This window comes from Danio rerio, chromosome 20 (assembly GCF_052040795.2).
Source record: "Danio rerio strain M-AB ecotype USA chromosome 20, GRCz13ab, whole genome shotgun sequence".
In the NCBI taxonomy this organism is placed as follows: Eukaryota; Metazoa; Chordata; class Actinopteri; order Cypriniformes; family Danionidae; genus Danio; species Danio rerio.
In genome coordinates this window covers 25,166,166-25,187,934 of record NC_141040.1, presented here as the reverse complement: position 1 = coordinate 25,187,934, position 21,769 = coordinate 25,166,166, and the positions used below count along the sequence as shown (strand labels likewise).

General features: G+C 35.6%; 1 protein-coding gene across 2 annotated transcripts in view; it reads right to left on the bottom strand.

Moving 5' to 3' along the window:
- The window catches only part of jag2b (jagged canonical Notch ligand 2b), an 84,868-nt gene that overhangs the window by 3,237 nt on the left and 59,862 nt on the right, over positions 1–21,769 (bottom strand). For both annotated transcript variants that reach the window (XM_087296310.2, NM_131862.1), the window contains 13 exon segments: positions 19,442–19,604; positions 17,924–18,088; positions 16,588–16,701; positions 16,387–16,500; positions 16,173–16,286; positions 13,240–13,356; positions 13,066–13,093; positions 9,271–9,356; positions 8,771–8,884; positions 6,539–6,654; positions 6,213–6,464; positions 4,587–4,718; positions 2,478–2,628 (listed from right to left, as the gene is read on the bottom strand). In XM_087296310.2, coding sequence (XP_087152436.1) covers positions 2,478–2,628; positions 4,587–4,718; positions 6,213–6,464; positions 6,539–6,654; positions 8,771–8,884; positions 9,271–9,356; positions 13,066–13,093; positions 13,240–13,356; positions 16,173–16,286; positions 16,387–16,500; positions 16,588–16,701; positions 17,924–18,088; positions 19,442–19,604 — 1,666 coding nt within the window.

The following is a 21,769-nucleotide window of genomic DNA, read 5'->3' as shown; positions in this document are numbered from 1 at the left end:
GTTAACCGCATCAGCTAAACTCTCCCACTCTATTTTTTTTCTTTTGTTGTTAATTCCGGAGAACAAACTTGCAAATAACACCGCTTTTCTCCGGTCTACCTCCGAAAGCAGCACCTCCATTTCACATTCTGTTCAAAGTTTCTCTTTTTGCTTGATTTTGCCATTGCTTTTTTCGTTGGGTTTTCCATTAGCATAGTCATTAGCATATTCATACGAGGGAGGAGGCAGGGAGGGGTTTTGTGCTCGTGCATGTTGCGCTCAGTTTCACGTTCATTCAGATGTACAAAAGAATATGCGTGAGATTCGGCGTACACAGTGTTTCATACATCTGAATTTTTTCCTGCGTACGCACATTTACAGCTTTGTGCGTACGCAATGTTTAAGTAAGATTTCGTACATGAGGTTTAAGTAAGTCTTCGTACATGAGGCCCCAGGTGTAAGTGTCATTTTTTAAAAGAGATACCTAATGCTTGTTATTTGTTTTGATCCAAGTTTATCTGTCTGCAGACTGCAAGACAGGGGCGTAACTTGTAGTAGGTTAGAGCCGTAACTTGCATTTATCAAGATCCTATTTAAGCATGCGAGATGTCACAAAGAGATGTTGTTGGCAAGATGGTAGAAGTTATCAGAGAACATTTTCACCAAATGTTTGAGTTTCCTCCAAATTCATCCACAACCTATTAATTTAACATATGGTTAAATTCATTCATTTAGCAACTCCGCCATGCAACTCGTTTTGTTATGACAGTTAGCCTACTCTAAAACCCGCAGCTGTATGTTATTAATGATGATGGTTGGGTTTAGGTTTGGGGAAGGTATAGACAATAATATCTATAATGTTTGGATTTAGGGTAGTGGTAGGTGTAGACGTTAATAACGATGGTGGTTGGGTTTAGGTTTGGAGAAGGTATAGACAATAATATCTATAATGTTTGGGTTTAGGGTAGTGGTAAGTGTAAAAGTTAATGATGATGGTTGGGTTTAGGTTTGGGGAAGGTATAGACATGAATAACTATAATGGTTGGGTTTAGGGTAGTGCTAGGTGCAAAAGTTAATGATGGTGGTTGGGTTTAGGGTTGTGGTAGGTATAGACATTAATGACTATGGTGGTTGGGTTTAGGTTTGGTGAAGGTATAGATGTTAATAACTGTAATGGTTGGGTTTAGGGTAGTGGTAGGTGTAAAAGTTTATGATGATGGTTGGGTTTAGGTATGGTGAAGGTGTAGACGTTAATATCAATGATGGTTGGGTTAACAGCTGTAGTACGTTTAAACCAGGGCAGTCCAAACTTAGTCCTGGAGGGCCGGTGTCCTGCATAGTTTAGCTTTAACTTCCTTCAATATCTGCGTGAAAGTTTCAAGTATACATAGAAAGAGCTTGATTAGCTGGTTTAGGTGTGTCTAATTGGGGTTGGAACTAATCTTTGCAGGAAACTGGCCTTTCAGTATCGAGTATGCACTCCTGGTTTAGACGTTAATAACTGTGACGGTTGGGTTTAGGTGTGGAGTAGGTGTAGACGTAAAAAACTGATCAGCACCATATTGCCGACAACATAGTTTTGACATGTGGGTCTCCACAACTTCAAGTTATGCCTCTACTACAAGTTACCCCTCTTCAAGTTACGCCCCCAGGTCTTGCAGTGTGCAGGCAGACCATACTCTTTTGCTGCCCCGCATCAAAACTTCAATCGTTTGGCACTTTTGTTCACGGGCCTGGAGCTGCTGAAGTTACAGTAAACACCACTTGTGCAAAACAGTTGAGGTGATCCCAGTTTCACTTTCTTTCAATGAAAAAGATAATGTATCAAGGCAAGATGAATGTGGAGCTGCTTTTTTTCATTGGTGTCTGAACACAGAGCAAATAGGATATTGCGGTAAGTTTACTTTTACATTTCTTTCATGACTTGCAAGATTATAAAGCACCATCTAACGTCAGGGGGTAATTTTGCACATTTATTCTGCTCAATGCAGTTAAAAATTGCCTGGGTTTGAATGTAGAACAACATCTCGTAAAATGCTGACAACCAACAAACATTGAAAAAAAGCGACACCCGGTGTGCACAAGCCTTGAACAACAACATTTGTGAGACACTTGTCAGATTCCATTGATTTTACATATGAAAGTTAACAGTAACCTTTGTGAATAACTTGAGGACAACAGTTATATCCAATGTAGTCAGTGCTCAGTTACAAATACTTTAAAACCTATTTAGAATTCCCTTAATCCAAAAAAAATAAAGTGTGAGCCATCTTAAATGCATTGCTGTGCTATGGCAGAGGACTGTGGAGGAGCTGAATGACTGTCACACAGGTTTATGGCCTCCTGCCCACAACTGCTGCATCCTCTGAGCCACTCAGTCCCTTCCTCCTGTGACTCACAAAGACAATTAAGCTGCACTAATTGCTGGAAACAGGGAATTGACACTGGGTCGGGGGATGAGGGCTGGTTTAGCCTTGAGGCCAGTTGGCTCTACTCACCCACTGGCTGAGACGTGACCGGCATCTCCACTTTGACCTCGATGACGGCAAGCATGACGGTGCTGTTGTGCCGCTTGGACAGTGTGCTGACGATGGTACTCGCAGCCTCCTGGATTTGACTGTGACTGGGCTGCTCATCCTGCTGGAACGACTGCAGGAGAACAAAAAAATAATATGGAGGGTTTATAAACATCAGACTGTACTGCAAAAACATGTAGATAAATGTTGAAAAACCTTTTAACTAAAGCGGTTGACTCAAATCAAAAAGTCGGTTGACTCAATTATTTCAACATGCAAAAACCTGCAGTGTTCAAAGTTCCTGCCTACAGGTTCCATTTTAATGAGTCAGGCCAGTTAAACACGGGCCTTCGCTCAGTGACTTGTTATAACACCGCAGGGATTTAGTGTAATCTGACCGAGTATAAAGCATGCATTTGGAGATAACCGCTATTTGTAAGTAACTTCCGTGAGGCAGAATGTTTCACTGAACGGAGGAAACGTGGCTTCAAATTACACTAAACTATCCTGGCAGCTCAAAGGTATTCATTTTCATATTGATGCACAAGCATTAGCTTTTTGTTAATTCACTGAATATTTGTTAAAGACAGCTTTTTTACAATATAAAGACAAAAGTGGTAATCCTAAGGTTTTGTGTAAGATGATGTGTGTGCAGCTGGAGGAAATGCTGCAATGCAGTACGACCCAATGCTGGTCACTCAACTGAATCTCATTACACCATAATGGGTTGGTTTGAAGAGCGGGCCAGTTGGCATTGCTCTGGGCGTCCGGGCATTTCGAGGAACCGCACTTGATTCGAGGAGGAAATCTAATTTGCATCCATTAACAGATTTTTACAATGAGTACTGTATCTTAAGACCCCCGTGGTTCTGACTTTGAATTTTAATAGATCTTAAGGGGCCAAAAACAATGCTAAGTGAATGGTACAGAGTCATGAATGGATAGCTGACAAATAGGATGTAAAAAAAAAATTTTAAAAAGAGGATAATTTTTTTTGGTAAAACAATTTTTGAAGTTAAAAAAAAAAAAAAAAAAAGACTTATGCAGTTTCAAGCCTAAATTTTGAAAAAAATAAAGGGGTCACTAATGTTATCAATTCTTTCAGTTTTTTGTTTTACATAATTACTGAACTATTCCTTAAACAACTTGATGTGGTGTAGCAAAAATGAAGAAAAACAACTCTTAATAATATACAAATAGCATAAGTGTGATTTATCTTCAATGCTGGACACTTACCTTCATAAAGTGCTATTTATGTCATATAAAATTATGAATTATATCATTTTCCCCTACATAATTTGTGAAACCTGGCACCACACCAAAGGAAAAACAAAAAAACTGAATTTATAGTGGCTCCAAAAAAGTTAAATATGTGAAAAATTCTGAACAAACACTTAGCAGGTACATGTCATGGGCTTCACAGGGGGTCTCAGTCACATGATCTTAAATGGGGTCCTTCAACTAATTAAATTTGAGCGGAATTGACTTTAATTATTGAATTGATTTAAAATGAGCATAAATGGTCACACCGGATCACATGGTCTTCAGTGACTAAATTAATCAAGGTCCTTTGCTTTCAGAAATATATGCATAACAAAAATATGGCCTGAACTATATTAATTAGGGATTTGACGAATTTCTTTTTAAACTATAAGAGCTGTACTTTATTGAACTACACTTATCCACAGCATACTGTAGTTTGTGATTTGGCTGGAAAATGTAAAAAAAAACACAAAAAATTATTAGAAGTCCATGGAATACAAATAAATGTTTAACCATTTACTGAACTTTAAATAATGACTGCACTAATTCTCTTCATTTTTGTCATACATGACAGTGAAAAATGCAACATCATAGGGCTGGGCTGATAAATGTTACATTTCATCGTGATTCGATATTATTTCAATAACAATGATAAGCTCTGGACTTTTTCACTCTTTGTTGATCTAAGAGCCAATCAAACAGCAGAAATGTGCAACAATAAGAATCTAAAAGTGTGTTGATATTGAAAATGTACCGAATATTACTCTTATATGCGCATAGAAAGCTCTTGCTAGGTGCACAAAGTAAAAGTGGTCAACATTTACTTACAATGGCTACCTCTACGGCGTCCTGGTTTTTGTAGGAGAGGTCACACAGAACCAACAGCTTATGATCCTTTGCCAGGCTCCGCGTGGCAGGCATATACCTCAGCTCCGAGCAGACATTCTCCACCGTCGTTCCCTAGAAAGCATGGCAGATTTTTACAGGGATATTTCAGAAACAGAAACAATGTTTAAATAACTGACATGTAAGAGATAAAAGTACTGTTAACATTACTATAAAAGCATTGGTAAGGCAGCCTTTTCTGAAATTACACTACCGGTCAAAAGTTTGAGGTCAGTTTTTTTTGTCTTTTCAAATTATTCTGTTTATCAAGGTGGCATTTATTAAAATGTAAACAAAAATGTTACATTGTTAAATATTTATTAAAACATTTTAATAACTGTATTATTGCATGTCGTTTTAAATCCAATTATTACTCCAATAATTATTGCTTTAATTACTATTACCAATAATACTACTACTAAAACTACTACTACTACTAATAATAATAATAATAATTTTATTATTATTATTAGAGTGATTTCTGAAGGGTCATGTGGCTCTGAAGACTGGAGTAATGAAGCTGAAAATTCATCTTTAAAATCACTTAAATAAATTACTAAATTAAATTATAAACTACTGTTGAACAGTTATTTTATAGTGCAATAACATTTCACAATTTTTTACTGTATTTTTAATTAAATAAATGCAGCCTTGGTGAGCCTGATATGCTTATTTTAAAACATTTAAAAATTCTACAGACCTCAAACTTTTGACCAGTAGTGCCCTTTTTTTTGTACACAGGCAATAATTAATAGCTGTACATTCACCACAGTGTTTTTTTATTTTATTCTAAAGGGGATCTATTATACACAATTTACTTTTGCATATTCAGAAAATGTGCTCTCAACCTGCCACAGCTATATGGTTTTAAAAGAACAGGGCTAGTGCTTTTAGCTACCTAAAATGATTTGGTGGACACACAGCCTAGAGCACTATGCTACAGCTACGGTGATTGTCGTATGTTGGTAATACAATTTTTTTTGTATCAGTTTGGGGTCAGTAAGATTTTCTAAATGATTTTACAAAAATTATTAAGAATGAACTAATCATTTTATGTTTTATACTCAATCAAAAATAAAGTTAAAACAGAAACGTTGTAAATTATTACATGTGTTTTGTTTAATACAGTATGTGGGATTTATTCCTACATGCAACTATTACTCGCATGATCCTTTATTAACCTTCCAAATTTACAGTGCTCAAATTTTAATAACTAACAGTGCTGAACTGTTATATATTTTTCCAACTCAGTTCTGGTTTATTTCAAGCAGAATACTTTTTCAAAATGCCTTTGCTGTCACTTTTGATCAATTTAATGTTTCCCAGCTGAATAAAAGTATTCATTCAAAGTATTCTTCTTACTGACCCAAGACTTTCACCAGACTTATAAATTAGACACGGAAAAGGTCAACAAAAGGTTTATTTTCTTGTTTTCAAAACATTTTTACTTAGTAATACCATGTTTGGGCCAAATCTCATAGACTACTGCAATTCCATCTGATATCATCTGTGTATCATGAGGGCTTTTGTGCAATCCGTTCAAACACCACTACAAACATGAATACTTACTGTGGGTAGTTTGTCCCTGTTGAAAATAAGGGTGATGCGAGCACAGCTCTTGTCCAGATAGACCGAGTTGGGCTCGCATTTGGTTTGGAGGGTTGGGGGGGTCTCAGGGCTTGAACAAAACCCCCATTGGTGACAAGGGGGTGAGAGGCATGTCAGGAAGTTGTGCTCCAGGCATTCACGACCTCCTGGACAGTAGTGAAGCTCTCGCCCTGGGGTCCCTGGCAGAAGGCATGGCTTCCGACCACAGACCACCTGAGAAAGAGAGAAGCTTTTATATAGATATAGAAACGAAAAGATAAAGACGAGCATGTTCTTCAGTCACTTACCTTGGTGCACTCCACCTTGCCGTTGACGCACTGACAAGTGTTGCATTCTTCCTCCCAGTGGCTGCCATGCGGGAACTGAAGTCCAGCATAGTGGCACGTCTTCCCAATGCCAATAACTGCAACACAACACAAACAACGTAAGACTGCAGCCAATTCTAATTTAGGAGCAGATCCCCTTTCTGTCTGGAGTGATCGGTCACATGATGCCTAATGCCCATGCTGTCTGCCTTTCATGTCGATTACTTCATATTCCCTGATTTGTGGCTTCAACTCCAGGTCTAGCCTTTAGCTTATCCAAATCTGCATATTAGAATGATTTCTAAAGGATCATGTGACATTAGCTATGTTTCCATCTACTTTTTTTACGCACATATTGGCATTTTACTTTTTTTTTTTTTTTTTAAAGGGAACCTATTTTACCCCTTTTTCAAGATTTAAGATGAGTCTTTCGTGTCTTCAGAATGTATCTGTAAAGTTTCAGCTCAAAACACCCATCAGATTATTTAGTATACCTTTAAGAATGTTGGGATTTTCTGCTCTGAACCCCATGTAGCTGTATTAGTGGCCTGTGCCTTTAATGCTAGTTCTCCTCGCCCAACATTTCCATGTGCCTGTCAGAGTGTGCCTCAATCTCCACCACGGCTGCATCAGATAAACAGCACAGTGACAGAAATGCACCTTTAAAAATGTTTTAAGCTCATTCTTGATCAAATTTGACGATGATTGATGATCACAGCCATTCTGTCTTGTGGGTATAATTATACCTGTTATACTACAAAGACATGTTAATATGAGGCTGTCAATCAATTCAGTGGGCGGAGAAACCGCACTCTTACATCACGTTGCGGTCGGCCTCAACAGGGGGGGTTTGGATCCTATTTTAACAAATAAGAAATAAAAAAAGAAGAGACTTATTGTCTTTTTATCACCCCAATATGACTGTGGACACACTATACTGTACCTGCACACAGTTCTGTACGAACAGCTTACAAAAGATGATTTTCATCATAGGTGCCATTTAATTTAAACGTCATGATGTGCATACATTTTGAAAATGAGCATAAAATGGTATGTGCACAACACGGTAGAAAAAAAAATCTGCATAAATTTTGATGTAAACATTGAATTCACTTTTTAAATATAAAAAAAATTAAAAAGTCAAAAGAAAATACTGTCAAGTTTGGCTTCTCCTATTGCAGCAAATTTCATTTTTAATTTGATATTTGCCACTAGTTTATCAGGAAGTGACAATTTTGCATTATTTACAAAAAAACTAAATCACATCTTTTTGGATGGAAACATAGCTATTGACTTGAACAAAATAGTATGGAGCCCAAACGTTTGAAAAGTTGTGTATGCATTTAAAATTGACTATCTTTTTCATAATTCCGAGAACTCATCCAGCACTTGAGAGATTTTTGGCCAATCAAAAACTTTGAAGAGTAAAAATGCCTCTGACTAGCAACTAAATAAATAAGGAGCCGATCACGCCAAACGCCCTTTTTGCGTTGAGAGGTGACATATTTGAATGATTTACTAACGGCCGTGAGTATTTTTGCGTGCTGCTTATGCACCCTGCGTGCATCACGTTTTAACCACCTACTGCGCCTCTCTTTTTGTCCTTGTGCGCAGAGCGTTTGCAGTTAAAAAAAAAAAAAAAGTCAATCATGAGCGTAAAAAGCGTCAGGTCACTCATGTGTTTTTTATTCTCCAATTAAATGAAAGCAGAGACGGGGTTTCCATTGAGGTGCCGGCAGTGTTTGTCAAGACAACAACGGAGACATTTGAAGATTGAGGAGAGACTAGTGGTTGCTGTTTTGAGTTATCCAGAACTGCATGCATTCAAAACTCTTGAATATCACAAAATTTGTAAGTATTAGAATCATATTAATATCAACAGCAGCACTCGCACACAATACACAGCTGACTCAGTCCATGCCTAGCGACATACAAAAAGCACACCGCGCTTCATTTTTTCTTGTCAACAAAAAAGGCAGTGTGATGCGCCTTGCGTGTTGGGAACATAGTTGGCGTTCGTGTGATCAGCCCCTAAGGGTGCCATATAAACAAATCCTACTGGATAGTTCTGAGCTGTTCACTTTGTCCTTTTCCAACTTCCTTTCTAAATGCCAATCGATTTCATGGGGACTTTAGGGTCCATTTCTCAATATAGCCTAGGTGAGAGAACTGAAAGGAGACAGGCTGTTTTAACGATTAAACAATAACTCTTACACTCTTGGCATTGAGGTCCAGTGCGACCGAGTGGGCAAACACACCGGAAACCATTGATCTCATCCACACAGGTGGCACCATAGGCGCAGGGGGATGACTGGCACTCATCGATGTCTGGTAAACCAAAGAGAACACACATTCATCAATGCAGCTACAGCCCAGGCAGAAATGTCATATTCAGAGAAAGTTAAAACTGTCATCTCAAATCAATACGCATTTGTAAACGCCAGGATTGATGGCGTTCCCATGACCAGCCCTCAGAAAATGAGGCTGGGGAAATGCATGGAATCTTTAAGGAGTGTTTTCTATGTGCATCAATGGACACAAGAGACATAAGAAGAGGAATTTTTCCACTGGTTGAATAATTTATCCCCTCTGTCTGTTTGTGAGCGAGGGCCAACCTTTGACCCCCGAGGAGGTCAAAGGGCACGGGATGCTCGGTAATCCACCAACACCCCTCTTTCTATATGTCCCCATTCTTTCCTCTTTGAGATACTCACTGATACGGCAGTCGGGTCCTGCAAATCCAGGAGCACATTCACAGCGGAACCAGTTCACCCCATCCACACAGATTCCTCCATTGTAACTGCAAGAAGACAATGAGTTCACTAGTCGAAAGAGACAACTTTCCCCTACTGATTGACATATTTTGATTTCTAAATGATAGATGTGAAGGTTTTATCATAATATGTTCACTATTATCTACTATAATACAGGGGTCCCTCATTAATCGCAGGAGTTACATTATAAAAAACATGCAACAGGCGAAATAATTAGCTTTATTTTTTACAATTATTATAGATGTTTTAAGGCTGTTAAACCGCCACTACACTTTTCTCACTTTTCTCAGACAGGGATAAACATTTTCACACTTTTCTCCCGTTTTAACACTCAAAGTTCAAACTATCCTGGAAAAATAATTCCAGTGTTATAGAATGAAACCAAAAATTAAAACCTGTTGTCAGGCACAAACATTCATCGCTGTCAGCAAAAGGCTCTTAGCTTTTGTGCGGATAATGTTGGCATCCAGCATAATGTTCTTTTTCCTGCAGTCACTAATAAACAAAACTAGCAGACTCCACCCTAAAAGGGGGTCACGCACATGACAGTTGAACGCAACACACACAGGACACGCGCATTCAAATGCTATTTAAAATAAAACTATTCAGATGGCGCTCTGTGGCATGGCAGAAATATGAACAGTGTCCTAAATCATACACTAAAAAAATTATTCAGAGATGATTCCTTGGATTTACTCAATTTGTTTACGTTAAGTGGTTGTAAATAATTTATTTGTGTTGAATTTAAACAAACAAATGAAGTTGAACATTATTCAACTTAATTTGTTTGTTTAAATTCAACTCAAATAAATGATTTGCAACAGTTCTGCATGCAACACTTTTTTCAGTGAGCTAGGCGCCGCAGACAGCTGCAGACTTGCGGTGTTTACAATTCTGAAATGTATGTTGCTGCATAATGTGGCACATCCGGTGTGCGACCCCCATTACGATGGTCTTGCTGTGGACAGTTACGACCCTTTATGCTTTCTTGTTGAAACTCAGATTGCTAGCGATCAAATTTTTACGCTTATTTGGCAAGCTGAGTGCATTATGTACTGTACCAGTGACATAAAGAAGATTGATTGACAATGGTCTACAGCCAATCAGGACGAAGAACACAATTCGCTGTTAAAAAAACATGTCAAATTGCACTAAAGAAAATCCACGAAACTTAGAGAACCGTATTATAGTGAGTGACCACTGTATGTGAAAACGACAGACAGTATTTTTACCAATATTCATTAGCTATAATGACAACTGATCATTATACACCTCTCCACTAACGTGACCATAAATCTTGTTTATTTATTTTTATTTTTTCTATATTTCTGAGTGTTATTCTGTATTTGAGTACATGTGTTTACTACATGACTTTATTTACTATTTAAAAACAAGAAACCTTTTTACACATTTATTCTGTTTATTTAGAGTACCTAACAACAGCATTTCATACAGATTTTTAGATCATTTCAATGTAGTGATATCATTGGCCCTTGAACATTTCCTGCTTGTTGTCAAACTACTGCATAAATGTAACAAGAGGCAATTCAATCACGACTTAGCAATTTAACAGCTATCATAACATTTTCAATATGTAGATCTTTTTGGATTCTCAGAAGCTACGGAAATTAAATATGTATAAAGGGAAATATGATAGGACCATTGTTATTGTTTATATCCCTCAAAATAGTCGATCCGCTTGTTTAGTCGTAAAATATAGGTGACGTATGAAATACTGTTACTGGGTCCAAGCCGCTACTCATTTTAATTGAGAAAATATTCCTTTTTAGTCCTATCACACATTAAAGTGAATTTTAAATAAAATCACGGTGTACAACAGTCTCTGGACTTGCTGCATCACAAATACCAAAATTTTTTACATTTATAAAAAATGAATCACTTTCTGGCCAATGGATATGAGGCATGTACATATTTCGATCTTGATTTTTGAAAGTATTACATCGGTTCGTAAACGTTTATTATTACCATTTACGGAGTCTCCCCATACAGTTTGATAGAGTGCTTGGACCCGAAAGCCACTTTGCGTGACGTCACACTTAACAAGCAGATAGTCTCTAAACCATAAAATGAATTTGTACTTGACATCGTCGACTACTGGTAAGCATCATAAAGCTTTAGTCATTTTTGTGAAGGTGATTATTTCACCAATGCTGTCATGTTCAAGTGGATGATTGTGACCTAAAAAAAACTAAATTTACAATGACAATAAAAATAACAATAATAAGTGTAATAATAATATAATAATAATAATAATATTAATCAAACTGAAGAATCCCTTATGATCCATTCAGTCCCTTTAACTGCTTAGCAAAGTTTGTTAAATAAGAGTTTCTGTTGTTGGGACATAAGAATTATGTTTATCCAATTAATGAAGCTGTAAAACCTGAAAAATGTAATAACCAGTGTGTGCTTTAAATGAAATTAATTCAATTCTATTCTATTCCATTCTATTTTATTCTATTCTGTATTGTTTTAGATTTTTCTAGTATTTCTTTTGCATTGACAATTTCAGCTGTGGCTTTATAATCATTTACAAATCTTAGTTATTTATTCAGTCATTCATTTATTTGATTCACAATTTTAATACATTTATGTTTATCATTTATTATATTATTAATTAATTGATTTAATTTCTTTAAGTTTTAGATTTTTCATTACTGCTTTTCGTGTTTTTTCGACTGTTTAAATGACTGCTGAAATGTTCTTCTCCACTGATATGAGATATGAGGGTATGTCTCTAATTTAAGGTCTTGTGGCCTGATGTATAATAACATTTGTTATGTTTGTGCTGCTCAGATGAAGTATGAGAACGCACTGAAACAAATGCAACTAAGATTATTCAATAAACCCTGTTCATTTATTCTCATCACTTCATCTCTAGCTTCTGCTCTTCTCTGGCTTCCTTGCACAGTCAACTCCTATATTGATAGTAGACTGTTAATTGAGTTGAATACTGGTTAACCGGTTTGGGTGGTGGAAACTCTGCTGACTTGTCTGAATACTTAAAGAAACTGTAATTTTCTGACAAGAATTGGCATCTGGGGCTGGATCTTTTTTATCTGGCATAGAGACTGTGATCTAACAAAGCGGAACTGACTGTAAAGCTGTATTGTATCGCATCATACTCCCAATACACATCAATAGAGCAGGAAAACAGAGGGGGGGAGGGGGCATACGTGGATGAGAGATGGACGAAGAAGGATGCATTTATCAATACCGGCACTTTTCAGATGCAAATCCCCCCTCAGCGGCTCCTTGCTGGGACCCCCACCCCCCTCACCTCCCAAATCCCCTGCTCCTAGGTCAGCGGTGAAGAAAGGCAAGAGGACGGAGTGGGCTGGAGAAAAAGAGCCTGTCCATCCCCTCCTCCCCTCACCGCTGGGGGTGCTCTTTTAGGGCCATCGGCTCTATTGTGGTCCCCATTAAAACCAGCCCGGGGTCTCCTGAGCTGTCGGATTTAGGGGTGATTTAGGGACATCTTCTCCCGTCTTTACAACCAGCGTCCCCCTTGGACCCCTCCTCTCTGTATATCCGCTCTCAGAGAATGGGGGTTAGGGGGGCAAGAACAACAGGGTGGAATAGGGCAGAAAGCCGCGTTATTCCTAGCCGTCTATGTTGTACAAGGAAAGGGGAGGCTCGGCACGAACAACACAAGAGATGGACTTAGAGTAAATAAAAGGGGGAACAACTGGAGAGTCGCATAGGTTTTCTTACCAGGGGTGAGGGTTGCAGTCGTTGGTGTCTGTGAGGAATCGGAGAGAAAGACAGAGTCAGGGAGAGTCATGGGTTGAGTGTAATTTAAGATGAGGTTTATGGATGTGATGTTTGTTTTCTGTGGTATGCAGACATGCACTGGCAGTGGAGTTGTGAATGGGGGAATTCACTCACTCTGGGCGCAGGTGGCTCCCTCCCAGCCGTCTTTACAGATGCAGGTGAACGTGTCTCCGCCACCCACACACGTGCCTCCATTCAGACAGGGGCCGGACGCGCAAGTGCTGTTCTTCGCTGAGGGAGAAAGACGGAGTGGAAAAGTTAGAAGAGAGTAAAGTCTGTAGAGCAATATAGACCATTTAACTGCCCCACCTACCAAAAAAAATAAATAAATAAAAAAAATGGATAGCATTTCTTAAGTCCTAATGCACTGCAAAAAATACTTTCTTACTTCAATTTCGTCTTGTTTCTAGTCCAAATATCTAAAAATTCCTCAATCAAGAAGAATTTTCTAGACTAACAAAACATATTGTCTTATTTTCAGAAATAATATGCCAAAATTAAGTGAGTTTTTCCTTAAAACAAGCAAAAATGATTTGCCAATGGGGTAAGCAAAATAATCTTATATCAAATGAAAAAACAAGATTATTTTGCTTATCCCATTGGCAGATTATTTTGCTTGTTGTAAGGAAAAACTAACTTAATATTGGCATATTACTTCTGAAAACAAGACAATATGTTTAGCTTGCCTATAAAATGCTTCTTGATATAAGAATTTTTAGAAATTTGGACTAGAAAGAAGACAAAAAAAATCTAAGTAAAAATTGCATTTTTTTTTGCAGTGTCACAATTTCAACACATCCTAAAATTTCTAAAATATCAACCTCTACCAAATGGTTGATATGTCGGTTTATGATAAAAGTACTAGAATTAATACATATACTATGATAAAATGATTGTATTTATCATAGTATATGTATTAATAAAGACCAATTTATTTAAAAAAAAAAATTAAAAATACAAACATTTTTAAATACTAAATCGTCTTTATTTTGTGAATTATGCCATAAACTATTTCAGATTCTCATTTAACATGTTTTCTTTTTACAATAAAACCAAAAATAAGTGTACTAGTGCAGCAAGATTATGTTTGTTTGATTTTCTTGTAAACCAACGATGCTGTGTGTGTAAACCATTATTTAAAGCAGTCATTACATGGTCAACCATTTGGTAGAGCAGGCAGTTAAAGCGTTAAAAGCCTTTAAAGTTAGTCATTCATTCACAATGCGTGGCACAATGAAATTAATGGGTTTTGTAGTGCAATATTTTCTATGTCCTGTGTGAAAGCTGCTTCAGACTGCACAGTGCATATTGGAACTGTCAACCAGTGTGCTGATCACTTTTTTAACCTTCAACCGTTTTTATAACTTTTTTTATTATTATTATTCAGCTCATATTTTTAGATGTTTTCTCTTTGAAAATGGCATTTTCAGTTTTCTGTAGGAATTGCCGATATCTTATCAGTTGCAAAATACCAGTAAAAATTCTGCACCAAAAAAAAAAAAAAAATTAATAAAAACGATAAAACCAACAATGGCCTATGTGCACAGCTAATGATAAACGTCCGGTGAATGCTTAATATGACAATTTTTAATTTCATAAGGTTCGACATCGATAATAGCATTGATGTTGTAATGTAATTATAATACATTCATCTATACAGACTTAAGCATTCATTAAGTTGTTCAAGTGTAAAACAAGACAAAAGACTGTAAAACCGATAGAACCATCAGGATCAGCAGGTGAGCGTAGAAATTTCATTAAAAATGCTGGGGTAAAATATATGGTTGTATTTTATAGACATGGTGGGGGGAAACTGAATTTAACATCGTGCTTCTTGTCTGGTCTGAGACCCACTTTATATAGTATATCTATCAGGCATCAAAGATCACTGATTTTTAAAAAAATCAGACCTCAAACGCTGTGATTCTATAATCGAATTACAGTTCACCAGAAGCCCTGACATTGGCTGGCTGCAAATTAAAAGTTTGTGTGTATAATTGGTTTGTGCAATGATTTATTACAGAAGCACACAAGCAAAACAGTATACATGAGATCGTTTACAAACTGAGTTACTGACAAGCAGGTACGGTGCACAATAGTGCTGTTTAAACAATAGTCATGCTTATAGAGGCTTTTTAACTTTTTCACTTACTTTGAGTGGCTTGGACCTATAATGTTGTTGTTTATCTTTATGAATCCCTTCTTCAAAGAGCACCGACACATTGACTACCCCCAAAGCACTTTTTGTTTGATTTTGGATTTACATTTATTAAATAAATTTCATTCGCTTCATAACATTAGTTGAGTCTGTGATATTGCCTTCATACTTTGAAGAAATCATACTACTTTATTTTATTCAATACAGTAATAAAGGCTAGGTCAATTAGCATTGAATAATGCGTTAAAATAAAATACCCAAGGATGACTTGAACAGAAATAATCCATAGACTGACATAAGCGTTTGTTTATTATGTTCATGTTTGATCCATTAATCCATTTCTATCATCTTTATCCTGTTTGCTTTGAGGCAGCCATAGCTGATGTCTTTTCTTCAGTAATCTATATGTGGCGTTTATGTGTGAAGCCGCCATCTAGTGTCCAGTATGAATGAAACAGAAATTGCATTACAATGCGTGATCACTATTTTTTTGGGTCTTGATTTTTGCTCCTGGGAACGCACAATCCTGCAAATTTTGTTTTTAACATGCTTCAGCACAACTGCTTGTGTATTTTATATAATCCTAAAAAGCTTGATTCGCTGCTTCAGTGTGTTTAATTATGGTTGAGCACGTTGGATAGACTGTCCCACTATTCTTTAAAAATACGTTTAAAATTAAGAAAAAAAGACATATAATAATAATTTAAATCAACTGTTATTTATTTGTTTTTATTTTTATATAATGCGCGTCTAGATACTTATGCATTGTATTTTCAATAGTATTGTTTTTGCAATAAATACCCAAAAATATTGTAATATATTTTTGGTGGCCGAAAATTAAGTGCATCGCTAATGAAAACTAGACCCAGGTACCTAGAGCTCTTCTTACCTGTATTGCATGTACTTCCTTCCCATCCTGGAGGACAAGCACAGCGGAAAGCATCTCCGTGATCATAGCAGGTTCCTCCATTACTGCATGTGGAGGAGTCACACTGACTTTCACCTAAAACACACACAAAATATCATCAGTCAGCTCACATATTTAGTACAATAGGAAGAAGACAGGAAAAACAATAAAAATAAAATATAAAACGAAGACTGACGTGAATGGCAGGTCTTTCCCTTCCAGCCATTGGCACATTCACAGTAAAAGTCATTGACCAGATCCACACAGTGCCCGCCATTTTTGCAGGGGCTCCGACTGCACTCGTTCACATCTAAAAGCACAAGTAGGAAGGGTAAGGAAGTGAGCGTAAAAAAAGGTTAAGATGATAAAGTTGATGATGATGATGAGGGACACTCACTGATGCTGCAGAGGTCTCCTTCCCAGCCATCTGGACAGAAGCACTGGAAAGAGCTGATCCCGTCAATACAGGTGCCTCCATTTCGACACGGATTGCTCACACAGTCATTTACATCTGGTAGACGACAAGTAAAATTTACACAAACATTAAGATTTTAAAATAAAATAAAGACAACAAGTTCACAATTGAAACAACACATTTGATAGCCAAAATTAGAGTTAAGTTTTGTGTTTTTTTTTTTAGATTAGATTTACATTTTTGAAATGTACATTGTTTTTACATTATTTGGTTCTTGCTGACTTAACGCAGCTTAAGTGCTACTATGAATACAGCAAAGAGGCAACAAACCTTTTAAATTAATTGTGATTTTTCAGCTGTTATTATTATCAGTACTTAATTATTAGGAATGAAATGCTTTAAATAGAAAATTGTATTATTTTTACATTACTTTTAGTGATTATCTAAAAGATTTTAAGCAATTAATACTGTTAATATTTCAATAATACTGTAAATAAAAGATATTTGATGACAATATGTTTATTGTTATTATGTTTATATGTTATTATGTTTATTTAATGTTTATTTTGCCCATGTGGTGCTAATAACAATTATTCCATGTAATATTTAAAACTAAATGATGATAAAGCAATTATATTTTAAATAAATAATTATTCTATTCTAAAATATAACAAAAATAAAACAAATGCTAACGCTAAACTACGAGTGAAATTAGTTCTACAAGAGAGTTAGGTTTTAGCAGTAAACCATTAGCAGGATACAGCTGAAGTTGCTTTAATAACCATTTACTCTGTAAAAAAGAACTGAGACTAAAGAAGGAACAACAAAAACAGGGTTTCTGCAGGTGTCACCAAGTTGAATTTAAGACATCTTTAGACATTAAGACAATTTACAGACCATTATAAATGAAATTTTAGACTCATACAAGGCTAAACGCTGGGAAGTTTTTTTAAATGGCCTAGATGGAAAATATTTATATTTGTCCTGTTAATTATTATTTTTTTTAAAATAATTTAACACATTTGTTAATACAATGACAATTTAATAAAAACAAATTTAAATATTTTAAATATTATTTAGCAAAATATATTTTAAATAGTGTCAATATTTAAGCTCTAGTTGTAAACTCATACTTTTTTTCAACAAACTTAAAAAAAAATAAAATTTGATAAATGTTTTAACAGTTTAAAAAAATATAATAAACTAAATATATGCACAACAGTCTGTCTAGGTCAGTGTCCTCAGCAGTAAATACATGGGGAACTTTTAAACAAATATTATTATGAGGAAAATAATTAAAACAGTACAGTAGACTCACTCTCGTGACAGTAGGTTCCTGTAAAGCCAAGCTCACAGGTGCAGGTGAAATTTCCACCCGGCTGACTGATACAGCGGCCATGAGGACCACAAACATTAGAGTTAATATGTCTCACGCCTCCATCTGAACTGTTACTCGCCACAGCAATCGTACAGCTATCGATCACTGACAAACAGAAAGCAAGCAGGAATGTGTGTTATATTAGTGCTGACATGATACTGGAATTTCTAACTTCAATACAATACCTTAAAAAATAAATAACAATATTAAATACCATTTTTGAAATCACAGGAAAATATTGCCATATGAATAATGCAAATAAAATGTTAATAGGCATTTTTTATACAACATTTAACATATACAGTTGAAGTCAGAATTATTATAGAAATTATTAGAAAATAATATTTGAGTAGATATTTTTAAGAGACTACTATACAGTTTAAAGTGACATTTAAAGGCTTAACTAGGCAGGTTAGGGTAATTAGGCAAGTTATTGTATAATGATGGTTTGTTCTGTAGACAGTAAAAAAATATATAAAAAAATATATAACAAAGGCGCTAATAATTTTGACCTTAAGATGTTTATTTAAAAATAAAAAACTGCTTTCTAGCCACTCTCTAGCCGCAATAAAACAAATAAGACTTTCTCCAAAGGAAAAAAATTATATTATCAGACATACAGTAAAAATGTCCTTGCTCTGTTAAACTTTATTTGGGAAATATTTAAAAAAGAAAAAAAAAATCAAAGGGGGGGCTAATAATTCTGACTTCAACTGTATTTAGCCTAATTAATGGCAAGAACAAATAATTAAAAGGTATCCTAGCATTCATGAGCTGAGAGAAACACACAAACAACACAAGTATTGAGTTTTTTACCGCATCTTAACCTTAATCTTTAAACGAATGAAACCTGAAACACGTGTGAAGTTCAATGCATTAGCTATGAAAGGCAAACTTTTAATAAAAATGACAACATAGTTTTAAAAGGTTCATTATACAGTATCAATCCAAGAGGTATTGTATTGTTTCAAATATTTAAGCATACATATCAAAATAAGTGATATCATAAGCCACTTCTCCACATTGTACTAAACTGTTGTAAAAATGGTCAGGTATGGATCCAGATTTCCATACCAAGTCTGGAATGAAATTCTGGGCATGGTTATACTACAAAAACAGAAGTCCAAAAATTAGAACTATCGGATCCTCATCCATTTCGCTCTTTCCATTACACTTATTTACATTATACTGTTTACAATGACTGACGCATTTATATTACATTCCCATGAGTTTCATTCTCAGCACCACAGTGAAAAAAGTAACCATTACTGCGCCAACTGGACCAGATTGAAACAGCTAACCAAACAGAACTGTTCAGCTTTTCTACTGTTTAGTGGAAAAGCAGTTTTATTGTCTTAAATATTTATATATTTCAATAAGGACTTCGGACAACGCTAGTGAAGATAGACTTCTTAGGCAGTTTTATATTGGTCAGGATACAAACTGGAAATATGTTACCTTGGCAAGGGGTCATCTTGCAGTGGTCCTTGCGGTTTTCGCAGGTCTTGCCCTCATAGTCTTCAGGACAGGCGCAGTAAAAGTCACCCGGCAGACTGTAGCACAAAGCTGTATTCTGACAAGGGTTCGGCTCACATGGGTTTGGGTGAGACAGACTCTCCACCTTCAAAAAAAAAAAAGAGATTGAGTTAATGAATGAGTTTGGCCTAGGCTTTGAAAATGTAGTCCTCTTAAACTACAGATAAACAGTCAGGTAAGCTGTGAAAGCTCCCATAAGCCTCCAGCTAAAGGAGACAGCACCATTACACTCACACAAGAGACCAATCAAAACAAACTGTGCTGCTAAATTTAGACCTCCTTCCGTTCTTACGGAGCAAATTCAACTGGGACGAGGAACACTTTTTGCTCATCTAGTTCTCCTCTGATCTCGACTTGGCCTTGTTCTGGTAAATATTCTTAGAAGTCAATCATTCACACAACTGTTAACATATTTAACATGAACTTATTTTAAGAAAAAAAAAAACTCTTAAAAGGATATTTCGTTTGTTTTCCATGAATCAAAGCTAAAGTAAACTTTACTAAATTAAAATGAAAACCAAAAATACAAACTAAAACAGACAAAAGAACTACACAAAAAATTAAGAACTAAGAGAAATATAAATAAAACTAAATGTAAACCTAAATTAAAAAACATATAAATCAAAACAAGAAACAAAACCAAACAAAAAGAAACTTAAAACAAAATCTCAATATAATCATAAACTTAAACTACACACACACAAAAAAAACTTAAAGAAAACAAAAATTCAATCTTATCATGAACCTAAAACAAACAAACAAAAAAAAAAAACAAGAAACAAAACCAAACAAACAAAAAAAAAGTATTAAAAAAAAAATCTAAAGTTAAAAATCTTAAAGTGGCAGCTACTTGAAAAAACAATTTTGCCTTCGGTGAATGGCCTTTATATCAGATCAATAATAGTTGATATAATTAGCAAAAATTGGCTTTTGAAGCAGATTTTCAGACTATAAATCAATAACTGGCCAACAGTCCATGGCAATCCATCATTTTGCAATTGAATTTGTCAATCTTGTCTTTTGCATCATGTCTCTCATTATGAGTGCCACATTTTTAGGATGCTGTGTCAACTGCTTGATGGGTCAAAGGGCATGACTAAATGACTTAGATTTTTATACAAATAACTGTCATTTCTACTACCACCCATATAATCTAATCTAATCTAATCTAATCTAATATAATATAATATAATATAATATAATATAATATAAATTTTCATTCATCATTTCATAAAGTATTTTCTAAATACTTTTAAATTAGAAAAGCAATTTTAAATTACCATATTTATTAATATTTTTTTGTTATTTTTATTGAACAAATGTTTCCTTGATGATCATAAGAGACTTAAATTCTAAATCTTAAGGCCCCCAACATTTTGAATCATATACTATTATACAGGCAAATAGCAAAACCTTACAACAACCTCATACTAATTATAGATGATTATGCAGCATTCTGCGTCCCTCTCATTCTCCCCAATTCCCATTTTTACAAAAAACAAACAAGTAAATAAAATTGAACTTCAATCTTGCTTTTCTCCTGAATAAAAAGTACGCTGAATTGCTTTTAGCATTAATAAAAACTGTAAAGGGCGAAGGCCTACACAGAGCACTTACAAAGCAGTGATGTAACAGGAGTCTGCAAACCAGACTGTATCAAGAAAGACTACAGAAAACTGCAAGAGCAGGCAGATGTAAGAGATAATCATCCATCTGTACCGGATCCCAAGAACAAACCCAGCTGGACACGCTTCAAACAGCAAGCAAAACCAGTCAACATTTAATGTTAAAACACTGAAAGAAAAACATCTTTGAATATTTCATAGTGATTTGTACTTTAAATGGTTCCAGGGGGTTTATCACTCCTTAGCACTCATAAACCACAGCTGCTTGAGGATTATTGCTTTAGTAAATGTAAATACATTTTGGTTTTATACTTGTAAAGATCCAAAGCCATTTTGTCCATGACTAGAACAGTTTACTTTCTGTTTGCATCATGAGAAGACAATGGTAGCATTAAAGATTAATAGAAATAGTTAGTAAAGCATTTACTGTAGATATAATGATTTGAAAAAGATTTTTGGTACAAGATTTTATTTATGTTGTCAATTTGTGCATTTGCCCAAGCAACAGCCTTACCAAAAGAAAAGCTGGCCTAGTACAGTGCTCGCTATCCAAGAGACTGTAGACGGTATGGTCTAATGTGAGCGAATGGCACGCCAGGCATGAATATAATGTAAAAATCAAGGC